Consider the following 22,574-nt stretch of genomic DNA (forward strand, 5'->3'; position numbering starts at 1 on the left):
GTTCATAGCTTTTGTGTTATTTCTAATACTAATCTCCGGTTGCTTTATGGGCAACTAAAAACCGTTTTGTTAAGCAACATCTTGTGTTCTAAGAGATACCCAAGGCCAGTTATAAGATTTATGCATCACCTCAATTGTCATTTCCCAATTTTAAAAACGTCCCATGAAAGTGCCACGTTGCCTTCTTTTCCACTAGGGAAAAACATCCGTGGATTACATAGCCGCCAACAGTCTCGAAATTACTGGACTGGTGCCAATTTTTCAGAAACAATTCAAGTATGCCCCAGCCTAAAGGCTGCATCAGAGATCCGTGTCAAATGGTCCAGCCATGGACAACCACAAGTCTCTTGAACTGATCGTGACCGCTTCATATAGGTCTATGAGACTGTGATGATCAGATCAGGAGAGCCATAGACAGGTCATGCTATGATCAATTGACATGAACGTCTGAAGAAGCCCTTACAGGGGCAGAGTTTGTGTACACCCCACACAAAAGTATACAATCTTTGGATAGGACTCACACATTGCATGAACTTATCTCAGGGCAAATTGTGGGAAAAAAGAGAAGCTCATTTTTTACTGAATTAGAACAACATTAATGATATGAGGCCCTGAAAAAAAAGAAAGTTACCCAATTTACATAATACATTAGTGTTTTATTTTTTGGATCCTTTAAAATATGTGCTTTAGACTTCTTGTGCTGAACTATAAACACATTCACGACATTTCTGAATAAAATGGGTTCAGCAACCAAAGCCATAATAAAGCATATCAGTATGGGTTAACTTTGGACACGTGTTAAAATAAGAAAATGGTATATTACAACTATTTTAAATAAACATACCCAACAGGTCACCCACACATGTAGCGGTTGATTTTTCTTATTTTTTTCACATTTATGTTAAGAAGCATTTAGATAGTCATGATGAACCAAACACGACAAAATAATGGCATATTAAAAAAAAAGCCATTACACATAAAACGCTCAGTAAAGAGCCACAATTATATTAAAATAAATCTGAAACTTTCCAATACTATAGGTTAAATACATCACCAAAGATTTTTTTTTTCTGGACAGGCAGCATTGATAAAAATGATCTCGCTCTTTGTAGAGTCCCTGGTTTGTTTAGGTCGAGCAATCCTTGAAAGCTTTAATATTGAGTCACTTCTGAATGGAGCCTCTCAAGCCCGCTTAGCATGGAGCATTTCAATTAGTAAATTGTTGCAGGGAACTTCCCCACTAAGGTGCTTGTGGTAAAGATATTCTTCCGCTTGCATGCTGATGGATCGAATTTCAGCTAACCTCAGCAGAAGTAGGCGATACTTGTCCGTACAATGGGGATAGTGGCACATTGTGTATTCCAGGAGGGCAGAGTTGATCTTTTCTTGAGCACTCTTGGCTAAATTGTGGTTTTCCAGGAACTTTTCATCTGTTGATTATAAAAAAACAATGAAAATTAGCCATCAGGAAACACAGATTTATGTTATTGACTTTTATGGTATTGACTTTCTTTTCAAGACATTTGTCTTCTCAAAGTAAGTATCTGAGATGCCTACAGAAGAAAACTCAACAAGGTCTACTCTGGTTATGTTCACACATCTGTGTATGGTCTGTCTTTTTCCCAGACGGCACACTGTCTCAGAGTTTTATTGATTCATGCACACATCAATTTTAAAACCGTATCAGTTTGTCTGATCCACGAGAATCAGGGCTTTTCCTATTCTCATCTGTTTTGCCCAAAAAGTCAACAGGGATCAATATAAAACACAGAACACTGACTTTGTACTTCAGTGCTCCAACCATGTTCCACTGATCAACTGGAACATAGAAAGAAAAAAGCCCCCTGGTATAAGAATACATGGGCCCCTTGCAGTCCTATAGCTCATCATAATACACAATTCCACATGTTTTGGAGGTGGAAAGGTGCCCCTCACCTCTTTGGCTCCTGTTTGGCTACACAGGTTGAACCAATGATATGTCCACTCCTGCACTGATCCATTAATAGTCAGTGGATAAATAAATTCTAGCCCCTTCAGTTTTTAAAATTTGAGAGAAAAATTAAACACATACAACATGGATGCAAAAAGGATGAGAAATAGAAAGACACGGAAGCGTAATTGCAGTCTAAAGATAATCTGACATGAGCTTTAGGGGTGTCAAAATATTATATTGCTGGGTAGTAGCTTAAACATACCTTCCTGGCCGTAATTAGATTTTTTATTTTTTTTGCTGAGAAAATCACCTCTGAATCGTCATGTAAATTAGTCTGTAAGTGCACCTTGTTGATTTTTATTTTGAGCAAAGAAAAATTATTTTTTATAATTATATATACACACAGTACAGTCCAAAAGTTTGGACACACCTTCTCATTTAAAGATTTTTCTGTATTTTCATGACTATGAAAATTGTAAATTCACACTGAAGGCATCAAAACTATGAATTAACACATGTGGAATTATTTACTTAACAAAAAAGTGTGAGACAACTGAAAATATGTCTTATATTCTAGGTTCTTCAAAGTAGCTACCTTTTGCTTTGATGACTGCTTTGCACACTCTTGGCATTGTCTTGATGAGCTTCAAAAGGTAGTCACCGGGAATGGTCTTCCAACAATCTTGAAGGAGTTCCCACAGATGCTTAGCACTTGTTGGCCCTTTTGCCTTCACTCTGCGGTCCAGCTCACCCCAAACCATCTCGATTGGGTTCAAGTCTGGTGACTGTGGAGGCCAGGTCATCTGGCGTAGGAGCCATCACTCCCCCTCTTGGTCAAATAGCCCTTACACAGCCTGGAGGTGTGTTTGGGGTCATTGTCCTGTTGAAAAATAAATGATGGTCCAACTAAACACAAACCGGATGGAATAGCATGCCGCTGCAAGATGCTGTGGTAGCCATGCTGGTTCAGTATGCCTTCAATTTTGAATAAATCCCCAACAGTGTCACCAGCAGAGCACCCCCACACCATCACACCTCCTCCTCCATGCTTCACAGTGGGAACCAGGCATGTAGATTCCATCCGATCACCTTTTCTGCGTCGCACAAAGACACGGTGGTTGGAACCAAAGATCTCAAATTTGGACTCATCGGACCAAAGCACAGATTTCCACTGGTCTAATGTCCATTCCATGTGTTCTTTAGCCCAAACAAATCTCTACTGCTTGTTGCCGGTCCTTAGCAGTGGTTCCTAGCAGCTATTTTACCATGAAGGCCTGCTGCACAGTCCCCTCTTAACAGTTGTTGCAGAGATGTGTCTGCTGCTAGAACTCTGTGGCACTGACCTGGTCTCTAATCTGAGCTGCTGTTAACCTGCGATTTCTGAGGCTGGTGACTCGGATAAACTTATCCTCAGAAGCAGAGGTGACTCTTGGTCTTCCTTTCCTGGGGCGGTCCTCATGTGAGCCAGTTTCTTTGTAGCGCTTGATGGTTTTTGCCACTGCTCTTGGGGACACTTTCAAAGTTTTTCCAATTTTTCGGACTGACTGACCTTAATTTCTTAAAGTAATGATGGCCACTTGTTTTTCTTTACTTAGCTGCTTTTTTTCTTGCCATAATATAAATTCTAACAGTCTATTCAGTAGGACTATCAGCTGTGTATCCACCAGACTTCTGCACAACACAACTGATGGTTCCAACCCCATTTATAAGGCAAGAAATCCCACTTATCAAACCTGACAGGGCACACCTGTGAAGTGAAAACCATTTCCGGTGACTACCTTTTGAAGCTCATCAAGAGAATGCCAAGAGTGTGCAAAGCAGTCATCAAAGCAAAAGATTGCTACTTTGAAGAACCTAGAATATAAGACATAATTTCAGTTGTTTCACACTTTTTAGTTAAGTATATAATTCCACATGTGTTAATTCATAGTTTTGATGCCTTCAGTGTGAATTTACGATTTTCATATCATGAAGAAAAATAAATTTTTTATATATATATATATATATATATATACTACCTGGTACAGTAGTATCATTAGTTTAGTTGACCTTAAGCTCCTGGCAGAATACCTTTATATCCTCCCCAACATCTGCTGTACATAGGGTTAGGGTTGGGGTGCAAGGTAATGGAGTAGACTCCGCACCATAACCGGCATCTGCCTACAAAAGTAGCAATCGGAGCAAAGCTAAGCTCCAAGCACTGCTGTTAGCCTCTTAAAACGCAGCTTTCCATTTCTAACAAAGGAATTTAAGGAGGTCTGTCTTGGTGGATGGGGGCATGCCGTCACTAGTGCCCATCCCACACACACATGTAACACAATCATGGGCACTGTTGTAGCTGGGCACTTAACTATTGTGAAGCCCAGCTACAAGTTAGGTTTCAAAGGATAACAGTATTTTAGCTATATATTGCAATTTGTATTACAGTATAAAGCACAAGTGATTAAATGATCGCAGGATCAAATACCCAAAGGGAGCTAAAAAAATTATAAAGTTTAAAAAAAAATCCGCTAAACTAAAATCACCATAAAAATAGACATGGGAAAAAATAAACATTCAGTATCATCGCATCTGTAAAATGTATAAATATATAAGTTTAAACGAATTGTCATTTTTTGGGCGTCAATTCACTGTGGTGTTGGTGGTTATTCTTTGTGGTTCTGTGGGATCATCATACTGTGTGGTGGGCTATAGAGGCATCATACTGTTTGGGGGATATACCGTGGGGTGGGTAATATACTGTGGGGAGTGTTAGTGTTTGGGGGCTATGAAGACCATCAGATTGTGAGGGAGTATGTAGGGGCCATCATATTGTTGGGAAATGTACCGTGGGGACATCATACTGTAGGGGGAGCTGTGTGTGAGGCATCAGGTCAGGGGTACTGTGAGGGCAAATTGTATTGGGGAATTCATGGTAAAGTATCAATGTGTGTGGGAGTATTTTGGGGGATATCATAATGAGTGGGGGCTGTGAAAGTGGTATTGTAGAGTGTGTTTAAATGTTGTGACGTATGCTTTTTGTGACTACTCCTATGTGTCTTAACCCCGCCTGCTCCACATATTTTTGGGGGGAGGTGGAGAAGCCAATATGGCCCAAAATGACCTGTCCTGAGTGAATATTCATCAGTGAAGAGGCTGATCCTCCCCTTCGAGCTGCATAGTGAGTGACAGAGCATGTGCATCCATCTCTGAAACCATGCAAGGTGGGCCATCATTCTGGTTATAGGGGAAACTGCAGGAAATGCAACTACATTTAAAAATGTAATGTACAAACCAAACCGCACACTATTTTTAATGGATATATAGCGAAGACGCACTTCATTTAACATGCCTTACGGAGTTTCAAATAATACTTTTTAAATGGACAACCCCTTTAAAGAAAAGAAGTAACAACGACTAATATTAGACCATTGGATTTTCTCAATTAATATTATATATCATTTTGTTGAACACAAAGAAAAAGCTTAAAAACAAAAAATGTTGCAAAATCTCGTAGCAATATGGATAAGAGCTGTCTGTACAGACGCACATCATGAAGGAACGTTCTGTGGAACAATAACCAGTGGGCGATGTCAAGGACTGTATGTCATGAACCTATTGGGTTAAGTTATATCTATCTGCTGCATTTACAAACCATATTATCTACTATCTCTGGCTATTTTTTTTTTCTCTGTTTTTCGAAATCCAACTCATGTCGCACTCAAGAATTATTTTTCTTCTTCTCTGCTCCACTGAAACGTTTTGCTAAATAAAAGCCACACAGCTCCATGTTCCTGAGGTTATTTCATAATAACCATAAAGACATTGCATTGATGAATGTCAAAATAATACATAGGGCTTGATCGACAGTCGTTGTCTAACTCACCTGATTCTCCGAAAGGCCCTATTCAGCGTTTAATTGAATATCTGAATAATCTTTTCATTCTGCCAAGCCACAAAGAATGTTGGCTAAATAACGTTGACTCACTTCATACGGAGGCAGCAAGCAGTTGGTCGTGTCACAATGGAACCCATCACACATACAGACGTGCCTCGGATTATTTCTATGCCCTCAAGTGTTCTCCTCATTCAGAACTGCCTTTGTTTAGCTGAAGCTGTTGATAACTTGGAAATGGTTAAGGGAATATGCTGGCTTATAAAAAGCCCTTTCTCCTCTCCGGCGGTGACTGCTCTATGAATGCAAGACATGAAATCGAATGACAGGTCAACCCATTAAAGCTCTATTAAGTCCTTCTACAGAATGGATGCTTACCTGAGTGATCTTCATAAATATTGCTGTTTTGAGAAGCTCCAATATTAATTAAAACACTTTACCTGCTCAGGAGAGAAATCTATTTAGCAGCACAAATAGAAGCCTCTCCAGTCAAAGCCTTTGCTTTGATTGTGTGGGAAATGTTGAAAATTCTCTCGATCAAAGCAATTGCTTCGTGAACGTGAGATGAAACTCGGCTCTGTACAGCTGAGCCTGCAGCAGCTGTGAATGTGCAGAGGTGAAAGAAGGAGCAGTATAAATGGATGTTATCCACATTAGCAAAGAATGTTACCAAACGTGACATTTGTGCCCATTGTTCGGATCGCATTCATGGAGCTGTGTTTACATGGTGGACACAACCACTGAAAGTAATCAGTGTTGCTGATGGAAAGTACTGGCTCTACAAGTAATCTAAAAAGTGAGAGGTACTAGCTCTACGAGGACATCGGGTCTACAAGTCATCTAAAAGTCAGGGGTACTAGCTATACGACGACACCGGGTTTTCAAGTTATCTAAAAGTCAGGGATACTAGCTATACAACGACACCGGGTCTACAAGTTATCTAAAAGTCAGGGATACTAGCTATACAACGACACCGGGTCTACAAGTCATCTAAGAGTCAGGGGTACTAGCTCTACAATGACACCGGGTCTACAAGTCATCTAAAAGTCAGGGGTACTAGCTCTACAACGACACTGGGTCTACAAGTCATCTAAAAGTCAGGGGTACTAGCTATACAACGACACCGGGTCTACAAGTCATCTAAAAGTCAGGGGTACTAACTATACAACAACACCGGGTCTACAAGTCATCTAAAAGTCAGGGGTACTAACTATACAACAACACCGGGTCTACAAGTCATCTAAAAGTCAGGGGTACTAGCTATACAACAACACCGGGTCTACAAGTCATCTAAAAGTCAGGGGTACTAACTATACAACGACACCGGGTCTACAAGTCATCTAAAAGTCAGGGGTACTAGCTCTACAACGACATCGGGTCTACAAGTCATCTAAAAGTCAGGGGTACTAGCTATACAATGACACCGGGTCTACAAGTCATCTAAGAGTCAGGGATACTAGCTATACAACAATACCAGGTTTACAAGTCATCTAAATGTCAGGGAGACTAGCAATACAATGACACCGGGTCTACAAGTCATCTTAGGCCTCTTTTACACTTCCGTTTTTTACAATCAGTCAAAATGTTGAAAAGACGGATCCTGTGCTGACTGTAAAAAACGGATGCACTGGAGCCATTTTTTTTTTTACGTTTGCAGTGCATCCTAGAAGGCTATGTGCACACATCGTATATGCGTCTTCACATTGGTTTTTCGCTGCGAAAACGCATACACAACACAACCCATGATAAAAATAATAAAAACAAAACAAAAAAAATCATGATATTCTTACCTTCCGGGGTCCCACACAGCCCCTGCAGCCTTCCCGATGCTCGCAATGCTCCTTTCCCAGTGATGCATAGCGAGACAATGACCTGCGATGACGTAGCGGGTCTAAAAGTCAGGTGTGCTAACTATAGAATGACACTGGGTTTATAAGTCATCCAAAAGTCAGGGATACTAGAAGGAACTTGCCAACCACGCAGTTTAAATAAGACCTGCGCACATGATGTCATTTTACTTGAATTCGGTTTACGTTGCATTGAACGCTTATGTGTGTCATGATCTGTGATGCGCAAACTGGCCTATGAGGTTAGGAGACTACCAGCAAGACCAGACTGTGACACAGATGTGTGAATGCGGCATTACAGGGGTTTGGTCCACAAACAGCATTTGTTACCCGTCCACACTTTTTGTCTAACTCTTAATACCATGATAATCTTATGTCCATCATTGGGTCCTTATGGACCTCTGTTTTTTTAGGTTTTTATTTTTAAAACAAGCTCCAAATAACCTCCAAATATTGGCAGGAAATCAGTGGGCCAATGTAAAAGATAGTAACGAGAATTACACTCAGCATGCAAATACAAAACCTACGAATATGTTAAAATAATAGCTTTATTGAATCAAATTATAAAATATACAAAGTAAAATTGAATAAAGAATGATGGGCAACATCACCATAAGGAATTACTGAAGAGGATACACGATATAGCCAATGATGCATACATACAATGGCTATCAGAAAAGAGTATATCTATACACAAGATATAAATGTTGTTGCAATTAACTAAAATATATAGCTGAAGTGAGTTAAAAAGTAAAGTGCCATGAGGTGTAATGGATAATAAAATGTCTCAACCTGACAACATGGGCTTAATGCCTAAAGATATAGGCGAGTGGATAAAAGAAACGTAAGTATGGTACTTCCTGCAAGGTATGATAAGAGATATGGAATACAGCCAGAGAGAGAATCTAAATGCACAAAATCCATGCCATACTATACATGTAATACAAGATTTCCATACAATGGTGTATATAACCTTTAATGCCCGACGCGCGTTCACCGTGGCTTCTTCCAAGGGGCCGCTTTCACTGCATGTATGCACCATTGGCTACATCCTGCATCATTATCTTTATTTCCTTATGATGATCTCACCCATCATTCTTTATTCTGTTTTACTTTGATGAATCAAAATATAAAATATACAAAACTATTATTTTAACATATTTGTGGTCATATCTGTAGGTTTTGTTGTTGAACCTTCAAATAACCTAAACAGACAAGTACAGAGTCCATGCTAATTAATAAAAACATTTTATTGAAACAATACATAGTAGATACAAATATACAAACACATAAATAATGGGAAAGGTAAGGGGTGAAACGGGCTCCCCTTAATGAAGCAAAGAAAAGCGAATCGTACATTGGAGACGGCGAGCTGGAGTGCTACCCTAACTATACCAATGGGTAATTGGCAATGTATGCCTTCTCTTTGCTACCATCCTTTATTTAATTTTCACTATATGCATTCACATGCTATGGGTTGTATTGTGCATGTTACTGTGTCTGCTTTCAGTGCAGGGGCTAAACTGAATGTGCTGTTACACATTATTTAACTATAACATAGAGATTACTGAACATCCATTATCTCTATAGGGCTGCACTGAATATTCTTAAGTACATGTGCACACATCTACCATGGCTATTACTACCTTGATTATTTATAGGATGGTTACCTTACATACTTCCAATTGACTGCTTTGCATGCACTAACCCTTGGTTACATAACACAAACAGCACCTCTGGCTACCTTTACTCTGGTTCTATTGCCACCGCTTCGCCCCTTAGGGTATGTGCACACATTGCGGATTTGGCCCTGCGGATTTGGCCCTGCGCATCCGCAGAAATTTTCCATGCATTGTACAGTACCATGGAAAAATATGGAAAACTAAAAACCGCTGTGCACATGCTGCGGAAAATTCCACGCAGAAACGCAGCGGTTTATTTTCCGCAGCATGTCAATTCTTTGTGCGGAATCTGCAGCATTTTTACATCTATTCCATTATAGGAATCCACAGGTGTAAAAACGCAGGGGAAATCTGCACAAAATCCGCAGGTAAAACGCAGGTCATTTTACATGTGGATTCTGCAGAATCTGCGCAGAAAAATCCGAAATGGAATCCGCAACGTGTGCACATACCCTAATCTTTCCCATTAATTATGTGACTGTAAATTTGTATCTACTATGAACTGTTTCAATAAAATATATGTTTTTATTAATTAGCATGGACTCTATCCTCTCCGTGTTTAATTATCTCAGAGTCGCTATTGTACACAATGTGAGGGCACTTTTTTTGCATATATATGCATAATCTACAGAAATGTTGATCTGGAGATTTCTTCATATGCAGACAACGTTTGAGTGGATGGGAGTGTAATGCCCCATAGTCGGGGATAACATTAATTATAACACACACTAAAGGGTTATCTTCACCAATTAGCTGACAGGGAAGAATTAAGGGTCTAGTTTATAAAATGCTGCAACTCTGATTAGTAGTCAGAGTAGCAGTGAGGTAGCCATGGTGAAGATGGAGAGCAGCTCCCGTTTACCCCGAAAAGCCCCTATGGCGAGGCCAAGGAAGGCCAAGCAGCAGATGATGAAACTGGTCACCAACCTACATGTAATGACGAATAGAAGGTGCTGTTATCTGGAGGCCCACTAGGGTGTAGCTGTCCCATATAGGATAATACATGCTTACTTTAGTCTTCCAGGTTAACCAGCAGATCCTACAGACTGTCCAGGAATATAGTCTCCTGCATTCCCACTTATTCCCGGAATGCCTGCTTCTGTAATTGCCATTATTGGAAGCGGTCATATCCCACGACTTGGCAATCATACAGTAGTGGATTATCATTATACTGTATTATTGCTTTTACACTGCTATGCAAATCAGGTTTGCTTTTTAGAAGTTTGTCCTGTCTCTCTCCTTGTAGCCTGGCTCTGAAGTCAGTAACCACTCCCTTCTTCCCCAGTTAGTGTATGTCAGCCATGTTAAGAGGTTGATATATGCACATTTCTGGTTCAGAGATGTCTTTTTACCTACTGAAGTTGCATAATACAAGAGTTCAACTTCACAATAAAATTCTGGAATCTTCAAACATGTCTCTGCAGTCGAGTCAAGCTATCTGATGAACCACTTCATGTGAGTACTGGTTCAATATAGACATCCATAGAAACACTGCCTCAAGAGCCCAATACTTGCAGCCTGGTCATGGAGTTAGGATAGCATCGGTCTTAGGAACTGTCCCTCTGTGCGTAACCATCAAGCTCATGTACCACCATCTGCTGTTATCAACCTGCGGCTTTAAGTAAAGTTTACTTATCTTTCACCACACCATTGCTGCCTCTCCAGTTTCCTCTTTACGTCCCCATTATGGGGTATGCCACTCACTATGCAGCCATGAGGGAACAGTGATACCGGTGTCACCCCTGCACAGTTGTCACCATATGCCCACCACTAAACCAGGAACCACCGCTGACACTAGGGATCTGACCTGTTATGAATCCCAATGGCAGGGGATCTCAGAGATTAAAGCAAGTCTGCAAACATAAATACCAGCTCATAGGGAAGTGGTAACTAGGCCGACCATATACCTGATCCTAGCGCAAACACTAACAGTAGCCGGGGAACGTGCCTACGTTGATCCTAGACGTCTCGCGCCAGCCGGAGAACTAACTAACCCTATCAGGGAAAATAAGACCTCTCTTGCCTCCAGAGAAAAGACCCCAAAGTAATACAAGCCCCCAACAAATAATAACGGTGAGGTAAGAAGAAAAGACAAACGTAAGAATGAACTAGATTTTAGCAAAGAGAGGCCCACTGACTAATAGCAGAATATAGTAAGATGACTTATATGGTCAGCAAAAAACCCTGCAAAATATCCACGCTGAATATCCAAGAACCCCCAAACCGACTAACGGTGTGGGGGGAGAATATCAGCCCCCTAGAGCTTCCAGCGATATCAGGAATCACATTTTGTACAAGCTGGACAAAAATATAAACAACGCAAATGATCAAAATAAGAAAGCAGGACTTAGCTTATCTTGCAAGGAAACAGGACCTGAAGACAGGAGCAAACAGAAATGAACTGATTACAATGATGCCAGGCACTGGACTGAGAATCCAGGGAGTTTAAATAGCAACACCCCAGGCCTAACGAAGCAGGTGAGTACCAACCTGGGAAAGGACAATCCAAGTGCCAAAACCACTAGTGACCACAAGAGGGAGCCAAGAAGTATAGTTCACAACAGTACCCCCCCTTTAAGGAGGGGTCACCGAACCCTCACCAAGACCACCAGGGCGATCAGGATGAGCAGCGTGGAAGGCACGAACCAAATCGGCCGCATGAACATCCGAGGCGACCACCCAGGAATTATCCTCCTGACCATAGCCCTTCCATTTGACCAAATACTGAAGCCTCCGTCTAGAGAGACGAGAATCCAAGATCTTCTCCACCACGTACTCCAACTCGCCCTCAACCAACACCGGAGCAGGAGGCTCAACAGCAGGAACCACAGGCACAACGTACCGCCGCAACAAAGACCTATGGAACACGTTGTGAATGGCAAACGACACAGGAAGATCCAAACGAAAAGACACCGGGTTAAGAACTTCCAAAATTTTATAAGGAGCAATAAAGCGAGGCTTAAACTTAGGAGAGGAAACCTTCAGAGGAACATACCGAGAAGACAACCAAACCAATTCCCCAACACGAAGTCGGGGGCCCACACCGCGGCGGCGGTTGGCAAAACGCTGAGCCTTCTCCTGTGACAACTTCAAGTTGTCCACCACATGATTCCAAATCCGCTGCAACCTATCCACCACAGAATCCACCCCAGGACAGTCAGAAGACTCAACATGACCCGAGGAAAAACGAGGATGAAAACCAGAGTTGCAGAAGAATGGCAAAACCAAGGTAGCGGAACTAGCCCGATTATTAAGGGCAAACTCAGCCAGTGGCAAGAAGGTCACCCAATCATCCTGGTCCGCAGAAACAAAACATCTCAAATAAGCCTCCAGTGTCTGATTAGTTCGCTCCGTTTGACCATTAGTCTGAGGATGGAAGGCAGATGAAAACGACAAATCAATGCCCATTTTAGCACAAAAAGATCGCCAGAATCTGGACACAAACTGGGATCCTCTGTCGGACACGATATTCTCCGGAATGCCGTGTAAACGAACCACATTCTGAAAAAACAAAGGAACCAGATCGGAAGAGGAAGGCAACTTAGGCAAGGGTACCAAATGGACCATCTTGGAAAAACGATCACACACCACCCAGATGACAGACATTCCTTGAGACACCGGAAGATCAGAAATGAAATCCATGGAAATGTGTGTCCAAGGCCTCTTCGGGACGGGCAAGGGCAAAAGCAACCCGCTAGCACGAGAACAACAAGGCTTAGCCCGAGCACAAGTCCCACAGGACTGCACAAATGACCACACATCCCGTGACAAGGAAGGCCACCAAAAGGACCTAGCCACCAAATCTCGGGTACCAAAAATTCCCGGATGCCCCGCCAACACCGAGGAATGAACCTCGGAAATGACTCTGCTGGTCCATTTATCAGGAACAAACAGTCTGTCGGGTGGACACGAGTCAGGTCTACCAGCCTGAAATCTCTGCAACACACGTCGCAAATCAGGAGATATGGCCGACACGATTACTCCCGCTTTAAGAATACCAGCTGGCTCCGAGACTCCAGGAGAGTCAGGCACAAAGCTCCTAGAGAGAGCATCAGCCTTAACATTCTTCGAACCAGGCAGGTATGAGACCACAAAGTCAAAACGAGAGAAAAACAATGACCAACGAGCCTGTCTAGGATTCAGGCGCTTAGCAGACTCGAGATACATCAGATTTTTGTGATCAGTCAAGACCACCACACGATGCTTAGCACCCTCGAGCCAATGACGCCACTCCTCAAATGCCCACTTCATGGCCTGGCATACTGTTTATTAATCCCAATGGCAGGGGATCTCAGAGATTAAAGCAAGTCTGCAAACATAAATACCAGCTCATAGGGAAGTGGTAACTAGGCCGATCATATACCTGATCCTAGCACAAACACTAACAGTAGCCGGGGAACGTGCCTACGTTGATCCTAGACGTCTCGCGCCAGCCGGAGAACTAACTAACCCTATCAGGGAAAATAAGACCTCTCTTGCCTCCAGAGAAAAGACCCCAAAGTAATACAAGCCCCCAACAAATAATAACGGTGAGGTAAGAAGAAAAGACAAACGTAAGAATGAACTAGATTTTAGCAAAGAGAGGCCCACTGACTAATAGCAGAATATAGGAAGATGACTTATATGGTCAGCAAAAAACCCTGCAAAATATCCACGCTGAATATCCAAGAACCCCCAAACCGACTAACGGGGGAGGGAGCCAAGAAGTATAGTTCACAACACTGACCCATGCTCGACGGACTGGGTAACTTATTTGTAGGAGGTTCTTGCCAACTGCGGGAGGTCCAGCTCCACTGCAGGGGGTCTGGCCCCACTGCAGGAGATATCTCTAATTGCCAATGCATATTAAACATAAGTAAAGCTAAATAAATATATTATATATATATATATATATATATATATATATATATATATATATATATATATATATATATATATATATATACAGGTAAGTCCATATATATTTGGACAGACAACATTTTTCTAATTTTGGTTATAGACATTACCACATTGAATTTTAGACAAAATAATTCAGATGCAGTTGAAGTTCAGACTTTCAGCTTTCATTTGAGTGTATCCACATTAAAATTGGATGAAGGGTTTAGGAGTTTCAGCTCTTCAGCTCCTTAACATGCGCCACCCTGTTTTTAAAGGGACCAAAAGTAATTGGACAATTGACTCCAAGGCTATTTCATGGACAGATGTGGGCAATGTCTTCGTTATGTCATTCTCAAGTAAGCAGATAAAAGGCCTGCAGTTAATTTTAGGTGTGGTGCTTGCATTTGGAAGGTTTTGCTGTGAAGTAAACATGTGATCAAAGGAGCTCTCCATGCAGGTGAAACAAGCCATCTTTAAGCTGCGAAAACAGAAAAAAGCCATCCGAGAAATTGCTACAATATTAGGAGTGGGAAAATCTACAGTTTGGTACATCCTGAGAAAGAAAGAAAGCACTGGTGAACTCCTCAATGCAAAAAGACCTGGGCGCCCACGGAAGACAACAGTGGTGGATGATCGCAGAATAATCTCCATGGTGAAGAGAAACCCCTTCACAACAGCCAACCAAGTGAACAACACTCTCCAGGAGGTCGGCATATCAATATCCAAATCTACCATAAAGAGAAGACTGCATGAAAGTGAATACAGAGGGTTCACTGCATGGTGCAAGCCACTCATAAGCATCAAGAATAAAAAGGCTAGACTGGACTTTGATAAAAAAAACATCTAAAAAAGCCAGCACAGTTCTGGAAGAACATTTTTTGGACAGATGAAACCATGATCAACCTCTACCAGAATGATGGAAAGAGAAAAGTATGGCGAAGGCGTGGTACAGCTCATGATCCAAAGCATACCACATCATCTGTAAAACACGGCGGAGGCAGAGTGATGGCTTGGGCATGCATGGCTGCCAGTGGCACTGGGTCACTAGTGTTTATTGATGATGTGACACAGGACAGAAGCCGTCGAATGAATTCTGAGGTATTCAGAGCCGCCATACTGTGTGCTCAGATCCAGCCAAATGCAGCCAAACTGATTGGTCGTCGTTTCATACTACAGATAGACAATGACCCAAAACATAAAGCCAAAGCAACCCAGGAGTTTATTAAAGCAAAGAAGTGGAATATTCTTGAATGGCCAAGTCAGTCACCTGATCTCAACCCAATTGAGCATGTGTTTCACTTGTTAAAGACTAAACTTCAGACAGAAAGGCCCACAAACAAACAGCAACTGAAAACCACCACAGTGAAGGCCTGGCAGAGCATCAAAAAGGAGAAAACACAGCGTCTGGTGATGTCCAGGAGTTCAAGACTTCAGGCAGTCATTGCCAACAAAGGGCTTTCAACCAAGTACTAGAAATGAACATTTTATTTAAAATTATTTCATCTGTCCAATTACTTTTGGTCGCTTTAAAAACAGGGTGGCACATGTTAAGGAGCTGAAACTCCTAAACCCTTCATCCAATTTTAATGTGGATACCCTCAAATGAATGCTGAAAGTCTGAACTTCATCTGCATCTGAATTGCTTTGTATAAAATTCATTGTGGTAATGTCTATAACCAAAATTAGAAAAATGTTGTCTCTGTCCAAATATATATGGACTTAACTGTATATATATATATATAGATAGATAGATAGATAGATAGATAGAGAGATATATATATAGATATCTAGATATATATAGATGGTCTGTAGCTTAAACATACCTTCCTGGTCGTAATTAGATTTTTTTTTTTTTTGCTGAGAAAATCACCTCTGAATTGTCATGTAAATTAATCTGTAAGTGCACCTCAAGGGTGGGCCATACCCAAGTTATTACACCGATTCTACTTCATTGGCCCGACTAATGAGAAATTGGGTCCTTTGCAATATTTTCTGCTCAGAAGAAATATTGCAGTGGATTGTTGCCATTGCAGACAATTTGACATAAAGATTCAACGTTGATTTTTATTTTGAGCAAATAATTTTTATATATATATATATATATATATATATATATATATATATATATATATATATATATATATATACACTCACCGGCCACTTTATTAGGTACACCATGCTAGTAACGGGTTGGACCCCCTTTTGCCTTCAGAACTGCCTCAATTCTTCGTGGCATAGATTCAACAAGGTGCTGGAAGCATTCCTCAGAGATTTTGGTCCATATTGACATGATGGCATCACACAGTTGCCGCAGATTTGTCGGCTGCACATCCCAAAGATGCTCCATACAAGGCAGGATGGATCCATGCTTTCATGTTGTTTACGCCAAATTCTGACCCTACCATCCGAATGTCGCAGCAGAAATCGAGACTCATCAGACCAAGCAACGTTTTTCCAATCTTCTACTGTCCAATTTCGATGAGCTTGTACAAATTGTAGCCTCAGTTTCCTGTTCTTAGCTGAAAGGAGTGGTACCCGGTGTGGTCTTCTGCTACTGTAGCCCATCTGCCTCAAAGTTCGACGCACTGTGCGTTCAGAGATGCTCTTAGGCCTACCTTGGTTGTAACGGGTGGCGATTTGAGTCACTGTTGCCTTTCTATCAGCTCGAACCAGTCTGCCCATTCTCCTCTGACCTCTGGCATCAACAAGGCATTTCCGCCCACAGAACTGCCGCTCACTGGATTTTTTTTCTTTTTCGGACCATTCTCTGTAAACCCTAGAGATGGTTGTGCGTGAAAATCCCAGTAGATCAGCAGTTTCTGAAATACTCAGACCAGCCCTTCTGGCACCAACAACCATGCCACGTTCAAAGGCACTCAAATCACCTTTCTTCCCCATACTGATGCTCGGTTTGAACTGCAGGAGATTGTCTTGACCATGTCTACATGCCTAAATGCACTGAGTTGCCGCCATGTGATTAGCTGATTAGAAATTAAGTGTTAACAAGAAGTTGGACAGGTGTACCTAATAAAGTGGCCGGTGAGTGTATATATATATATATATATACAGTCATATGAAAAAGTTTGGGCACACCTATTAATCTTAAGCTTAATGTCTTATAAAAATTGTTTTTTTTGCAACAGCTATTTCAGTTTCATATATCTAATAACTGTTGGACACAGTAATGTTTCTGCCTTGAAATGAGGTTTATTGTAATAACAGAAAATGTGCAATCTGCATTCAAACAAAATTTGACAGGTGCATAAGTATGGGCACCCTTATCATTTTCTTGTTTTAAATACTCCTACCTACTTTTTACTGACTTACTAAAGCACTTTTTTGGGTTTTGTAACCTCGTTGAGCTTTGAACTTCATAGCTAGGTGTATGCAATCATGAGAAAAGCTACTTAAAGTGGCCACTTGCAAGTTGTTCTCCTGTTTGAATCTCCTCCGAAGAGTGGCATCATGGGCTCCTCAAAACAACTGTCAAATGATCTGAAAACAAAGATTATTCAACATAGTTGTTCAGGGGAAGCATACAAAAAGCTGTCTCAGAGGTTTAACCTGTCAATTTCCACTGTGAGGAACATAGTAAGGAAATGGAAGAACACAGGTACAGTTCTTGTTAAGGTCAGAAGTGGCAGACCAAGAAAAACATCAGAAAGGCAGAGAAGAAGAATGGTGAGATCAGTCAAGGACAATCCTCAGGCCACCTCCAGAGATCTGCAGCATCAACTTGCTGCAGATGACGTCACTGTGCATTGGTCAACTATACAACGCACTTTGCACAAGGAGAAGCTGTATGGGAGAGTGATGCGAAAGAAGCCGTTTCTGCAAGCACGCCACAAACAGAGTCGGCTGAGGTATGCAAAAGCACATTTGGAGAAGCCAATTTATTTTTGGAAGAAGGTCCTGTGGACTCATGAAACCAATATTGAGTTATTTGGTAATACAAAAAGGCGTTATGCATGGCGGCAAAAAAACACAGTGTGTTGTATAGTTGACCGATGCACAGTGACACCATCTGCAGCAAGTTGATGCTGCAGCTCTCTGGAGATGGTCTGAGGATTGTCCTTGACTGATCTCACCATTCTTCTTCTCTGCCTTTCTGATGTTTTTCTTGGCCTGCCACTTCTGGCCTTCACAAGAACTGTACCTGTGTTCTTCCATTTCCTCACTATGTTCCTCACAGTGGAAATTGACAGGTTAAATCTCTGAGACAGCTTTTTGTATCCTTCCCCTGAACAACTATGTTGAATAATCTTTGTTTTCAGATCATTTGACAGTTGTTTTGAGGAGCCCATGATGCCACACTTCGAAGGAGATTCAAATAGGAGAACAACTTGCAAGTGGCCACTTTAAGTAGCTTTTCTCATGATTGCATACACCTGGCTATGAAGTTCAAAGCTCAATGAGGTTACAAAACCAAAAAAAGTGCTTTATTAAGTCAGTAAAAAGTAGGTAGGAGTATTTAAAACAAGAGAATGATAAGGGTGCCCATACTTATGCACCTGTCAAATTTTGTTTGAATGCAGATTGCACATTTTCTGTTAGTACAATAAACCTCATTTCAAGGCAGAAACGTTACTGTGTCCAACAGTTATTAGATATATGAAACTGAAATAGCTGTTGCAAAAAAAACAATTTTTATAAAACATTAAGCTTAAGATTAATAGGGTGCCCAAACTTTTTCATATGACTGTATATATATATATATATATATATATATATATATATATATATATATATATATATATATATATATATATATATATATATATATATATATATACATACACACACACATATACACAATGGATAGATAGATAGATACTGTATATATATATTTGCAACCCAAATAACGCCCTTCCCAGCAACTCATCTGAAGTGAAAAAATAAAAATTAGATTTGGGCGAATCTAATTTTAATTTCTTTCAACTTGAAGTGACTTTAATTTGTCACAAATCGATTCACTCATCTCTCGTGCGTAGCACTTTTAGTTTATGTCACTGGAGCTGTGTGAAGGCTGACATTTGTACTGATATTTTTGGGGGGTATATATGAAATTTTGATCGCTTCATATTGCACTTTTTGGCATAGTGGAGATGACCAATAAATACCCCACAATTCTGTTTTATTTTCCCTCTATTAACAGATAGAGTAAATTTTTTATATTATAATAGACTGGACTTATGAATGTGTATGTTTTACATTCTATTATTAATTTAAAGAAAAAGGTGATTAACCCCTCCCTGACATCGGACGTACTATCCCGTCGAGGTGGGGTGGGCCCCCATGACCACGGACGGGATAGTACGTCCAGCGCGATCGGCGGCGCTCACGGGGGGAGCGCGGCCGATCGCGGCCGGGTGTCAGCTGCCTATCGCAGCTGACATCCGGCACTATGTGCCAGGAGCGGTCACGGACCACTCCCGGCACATTAACCCCCGGCACACCGCGATCAAACATGATCGCGATGTGCCGGCGGTGCAGGGAAGCATCGCGCAGGGAGGGGGCTCCCTGCGGGCTTCCCTGAGCCCCCCACAGCAATGCGATGTGATCGCGTTGCTGCGAGGGTCTTACCTCCCTCCCTGCCTGCTCCAGACCCGGATCCAAGATGGCCGCGGATCCGGGTCCTGCAGGGAGGGAGGTGGCTTCACAGAAGCCTGCTCAGAGCAGGCACTGTGAAGCAGCCTGCACTTCTCTCAGATCGGTGATCTGTCAGAGTGCTATGCAAACTGGCAGATCACCTATCTGTATTGTCCCCCCCTGGGGCAAAGTAAAAAAGTAAAAAAAAATTTTTCCAAATGTGTAAAAAAAAAAAAAAAAATATTCCAAAATAATGGGAAAAAAAAAAATATTATTCCCATAAATACATTTCTTTATCTAAATAAAATTAAAAAAACAATAAAAGTACACGTATTTAGTATCGCCGCGTCCGTAACGACCCAACCTATAAAACTGTCCCACTAGTTAACCCCTTCAGTAAACACCGTAAGAAAAAAAAAAAAGAGGCAAAAAACAACGCTTTATTATCATACCGCCGAACAAAAAGTGGAATAACACGCGATCAAAAAGACAGATATAAATAACCATGGTACCGCTGAAAGCGTCATCTTGTCCCGCAAATAACGAGCCACCATACAGCATGATCAGCAAAAAAATAAAAAAGTTATAGTCCTGAGAATAAAGCGATGCAAAAATAATTATTTTTTCCATAAAATAGTTTTTATCATATAAAAGCGCCAAAACATAAAAAAAATGATATAAATGAGATATCGCTGTAATCGTACTGACCCGACGAATAAAACTGCTTATCAATTTTACCAAACGCGGAACGGTATAAACGCCTCCCCCAAAAGAAATTCATGAATAGCTGGTTTTTGGTCATTCTGCCTCACAAAAATCGGAATAAAAAGCGATCAAAAACTGTCACATGTCCGAAAATGTTACCAATAAAAACGTCAACTCGTCCCGCAAAAAACAAGACCTCACTTGACTCTGTGGACCAAAATATGGAAAATTTATAGCTCTCAATGTGGTAACGCAAAAAATATTTTTTGCAATGAAAAGCGTCTTTCAGTGTGTGACGGCTGCCAATCATAAAAATCCGCTAAAAAACTCGCTATAAAAGTAAATCAAACCCCCCTTCATCACCCCCTTAGTTAGGGAAAAAAAAAATGTATTTATTTCCATTTTCCCATTAGGGCTAGGGTTGGAGCTAGGGTTAAGGCTACAGTTAGGGTTGGGGCTAAAGTTAGGGTTAGGGTTGGGGCTAAAGTTACGGTTAGGGTTTAGATTACATTTACGGTTGGGAATAGGGTTGGGATTAGGGTTAAGGGTGTGTCAGGGTTAGAGGTGTGGTTAGGGTTACTGTTGGGATTAGGGTTAGGGGTGTGTTTGGATTAGGGTTTCAGTTATAATTGGGGGGTTTCCACTGTTTCGGCACATCAGGGGCTCTCCAAACGCGACATGGCGTCCGATCTCAATTCCAGCCAATTCTGCGTTGAAAAAGTAAAACAGTGCTCCTTCCCTTCCGAGCTTTCCCGTGTGCCCAAACAGGGGTTTACCCAAACATATGGGGTAGCAGCGTACTCGGGACAAATAGGACAACAACCTTTGGGGTCCAATTTCTCCTGTTACCCCTGGGAAAATACAAAACTGGGGGCTAAAAAATAATTTTTGTGGGAAAAAAAAAATATTTTTTATTTTCACGGCTCTGCGTTATAAACTGTAGTGAAACACTTGGGGGTTCAAAGTTCTTACAACACATCTAGATAAGTTCCTTGGGGGGTCTAGTTTCCAAAAAGGGGTCACTTGTGCGGGTCTTCTACTGTTTAGGTACATTAGGGGCTCTGCAAACGCAATGTGACGCCTGCAGACCATTCCATCTAAGTCTGCATTCCAAATGGCGCTCCTTCCCTTCCGAGCCCTCCCATGCATCCAAACGGTGGTTCCCCCCACATATGGGGTATCAGCGCACTCAGGACAAATTGGACAACAACTTTTGGGGTCCAATTTCTCCTGTTACCCTCGGGAAAATACAAAACTGGGGGCTGAAAAATAATTTTTGTGGGAAAAAATTTTAGTTTTATTTTTACGGCTCTGCATTATAAACTTCTGTGAAGCCCTTGGTGGGTCAAAGCGCTCACCACACATCTAGATAAGTTCCTTAGGGGGTCTACTTTCCAACATGGTGTCACTTGTGGGGGGTTTCTACTGTTTAGGTACATTAGGGGCTCTGCAAACGCAATGTGACGCCTGCAGACCATTCCATCTAAGCCTGCATTCCAAATGGCACTCCTTCCTTTCCGAGCCCTCCCATGCGCCCAAACAGTGGTTCTCCCCACATATGGTGTATCATCGCACTCAGGACAACTTGGACAACAAATTTTGGGGTCCAATTTCTCCTGCTACCCTCGCGAAAATACAAAACTGGGGGCTAAAAAAATAATTTTTGTGGGAAAAAATTTTTGTTTTATTTTTACGGCTCTGCATTATTAACTTCTGTGAAGCCCTTGGTGGGTCAAAGCACTCAAAACACATCTAGATAAGTTCCTTAGGGGGTCTACTTTACAAAATGGTGTCACTTGTGGGGGTTTCAATGTTTAGGCACATCAGTGGCTCTCCAAACGCAACATGGCGTCCCATCTCAATTCCTGTCAATTTTGCATTGAAAAGTCAAACGGTGCTACTTCCCTTCCGAGCTCTCCCATGCGCCCAAACAGTGGTTTACCCCCACATATGGGGTATCAGCGTACTCAGGACAAATTGTACAACAACTTTTGGGGTCCAATTTCTTCTCTTACCCTTGGGAAAATAAAAAATTGGGGGTGAAAAGATAATTTTTGTGAAAAAAT

The 22,574-nt window shown here is 41.4% G+C and overlaps 1 protein-coding gene across 2 annotated transcripts in view; it reads right to left on the reverse strand.

The window, feature by feature from the left end:
* Nucleotides 1–865: 865 nt before the first annotated feature.
* NR5A1 (nuclear receptor subfamily 5 group A member 1) overlaps nucleotides 866–22,574 on the reverse strand; it is a 311,739-nt gene continuing 290,030 nt past the window's right edge. For both annotated transcript variants that reach the window (XM_077283563.1, XM_077283562.1), the window contains exon 7: nucleotides 866–1,430. In XM_077283563.1, the coding sequence (XP_077139678.1) occupies nucleotides 1,183–1,430 (248 nt within the window). In that variant the 3' untranslated portion in view covers nucleotides 866–1,182. The remainder of the gene's footprint in view (nucleotides 1,431–22,574) is intronic.

The sequence above is a fragment of the Ranitomeya variabilis genome, chromosome 2, assembly GCF_051348905.1.
Source record: "Ranitomeya variabilis isolate aRanVar5 chromosome 2, aRanVar5.hap1, whole genome shotgun sequence".
NCBI classification, from domain to species: Eukaryota; Metazoa; Chordata; class Amphibia; order Anura; family Dendrobatidae; genus Ranitomeya; species Ranitomeya variabilis.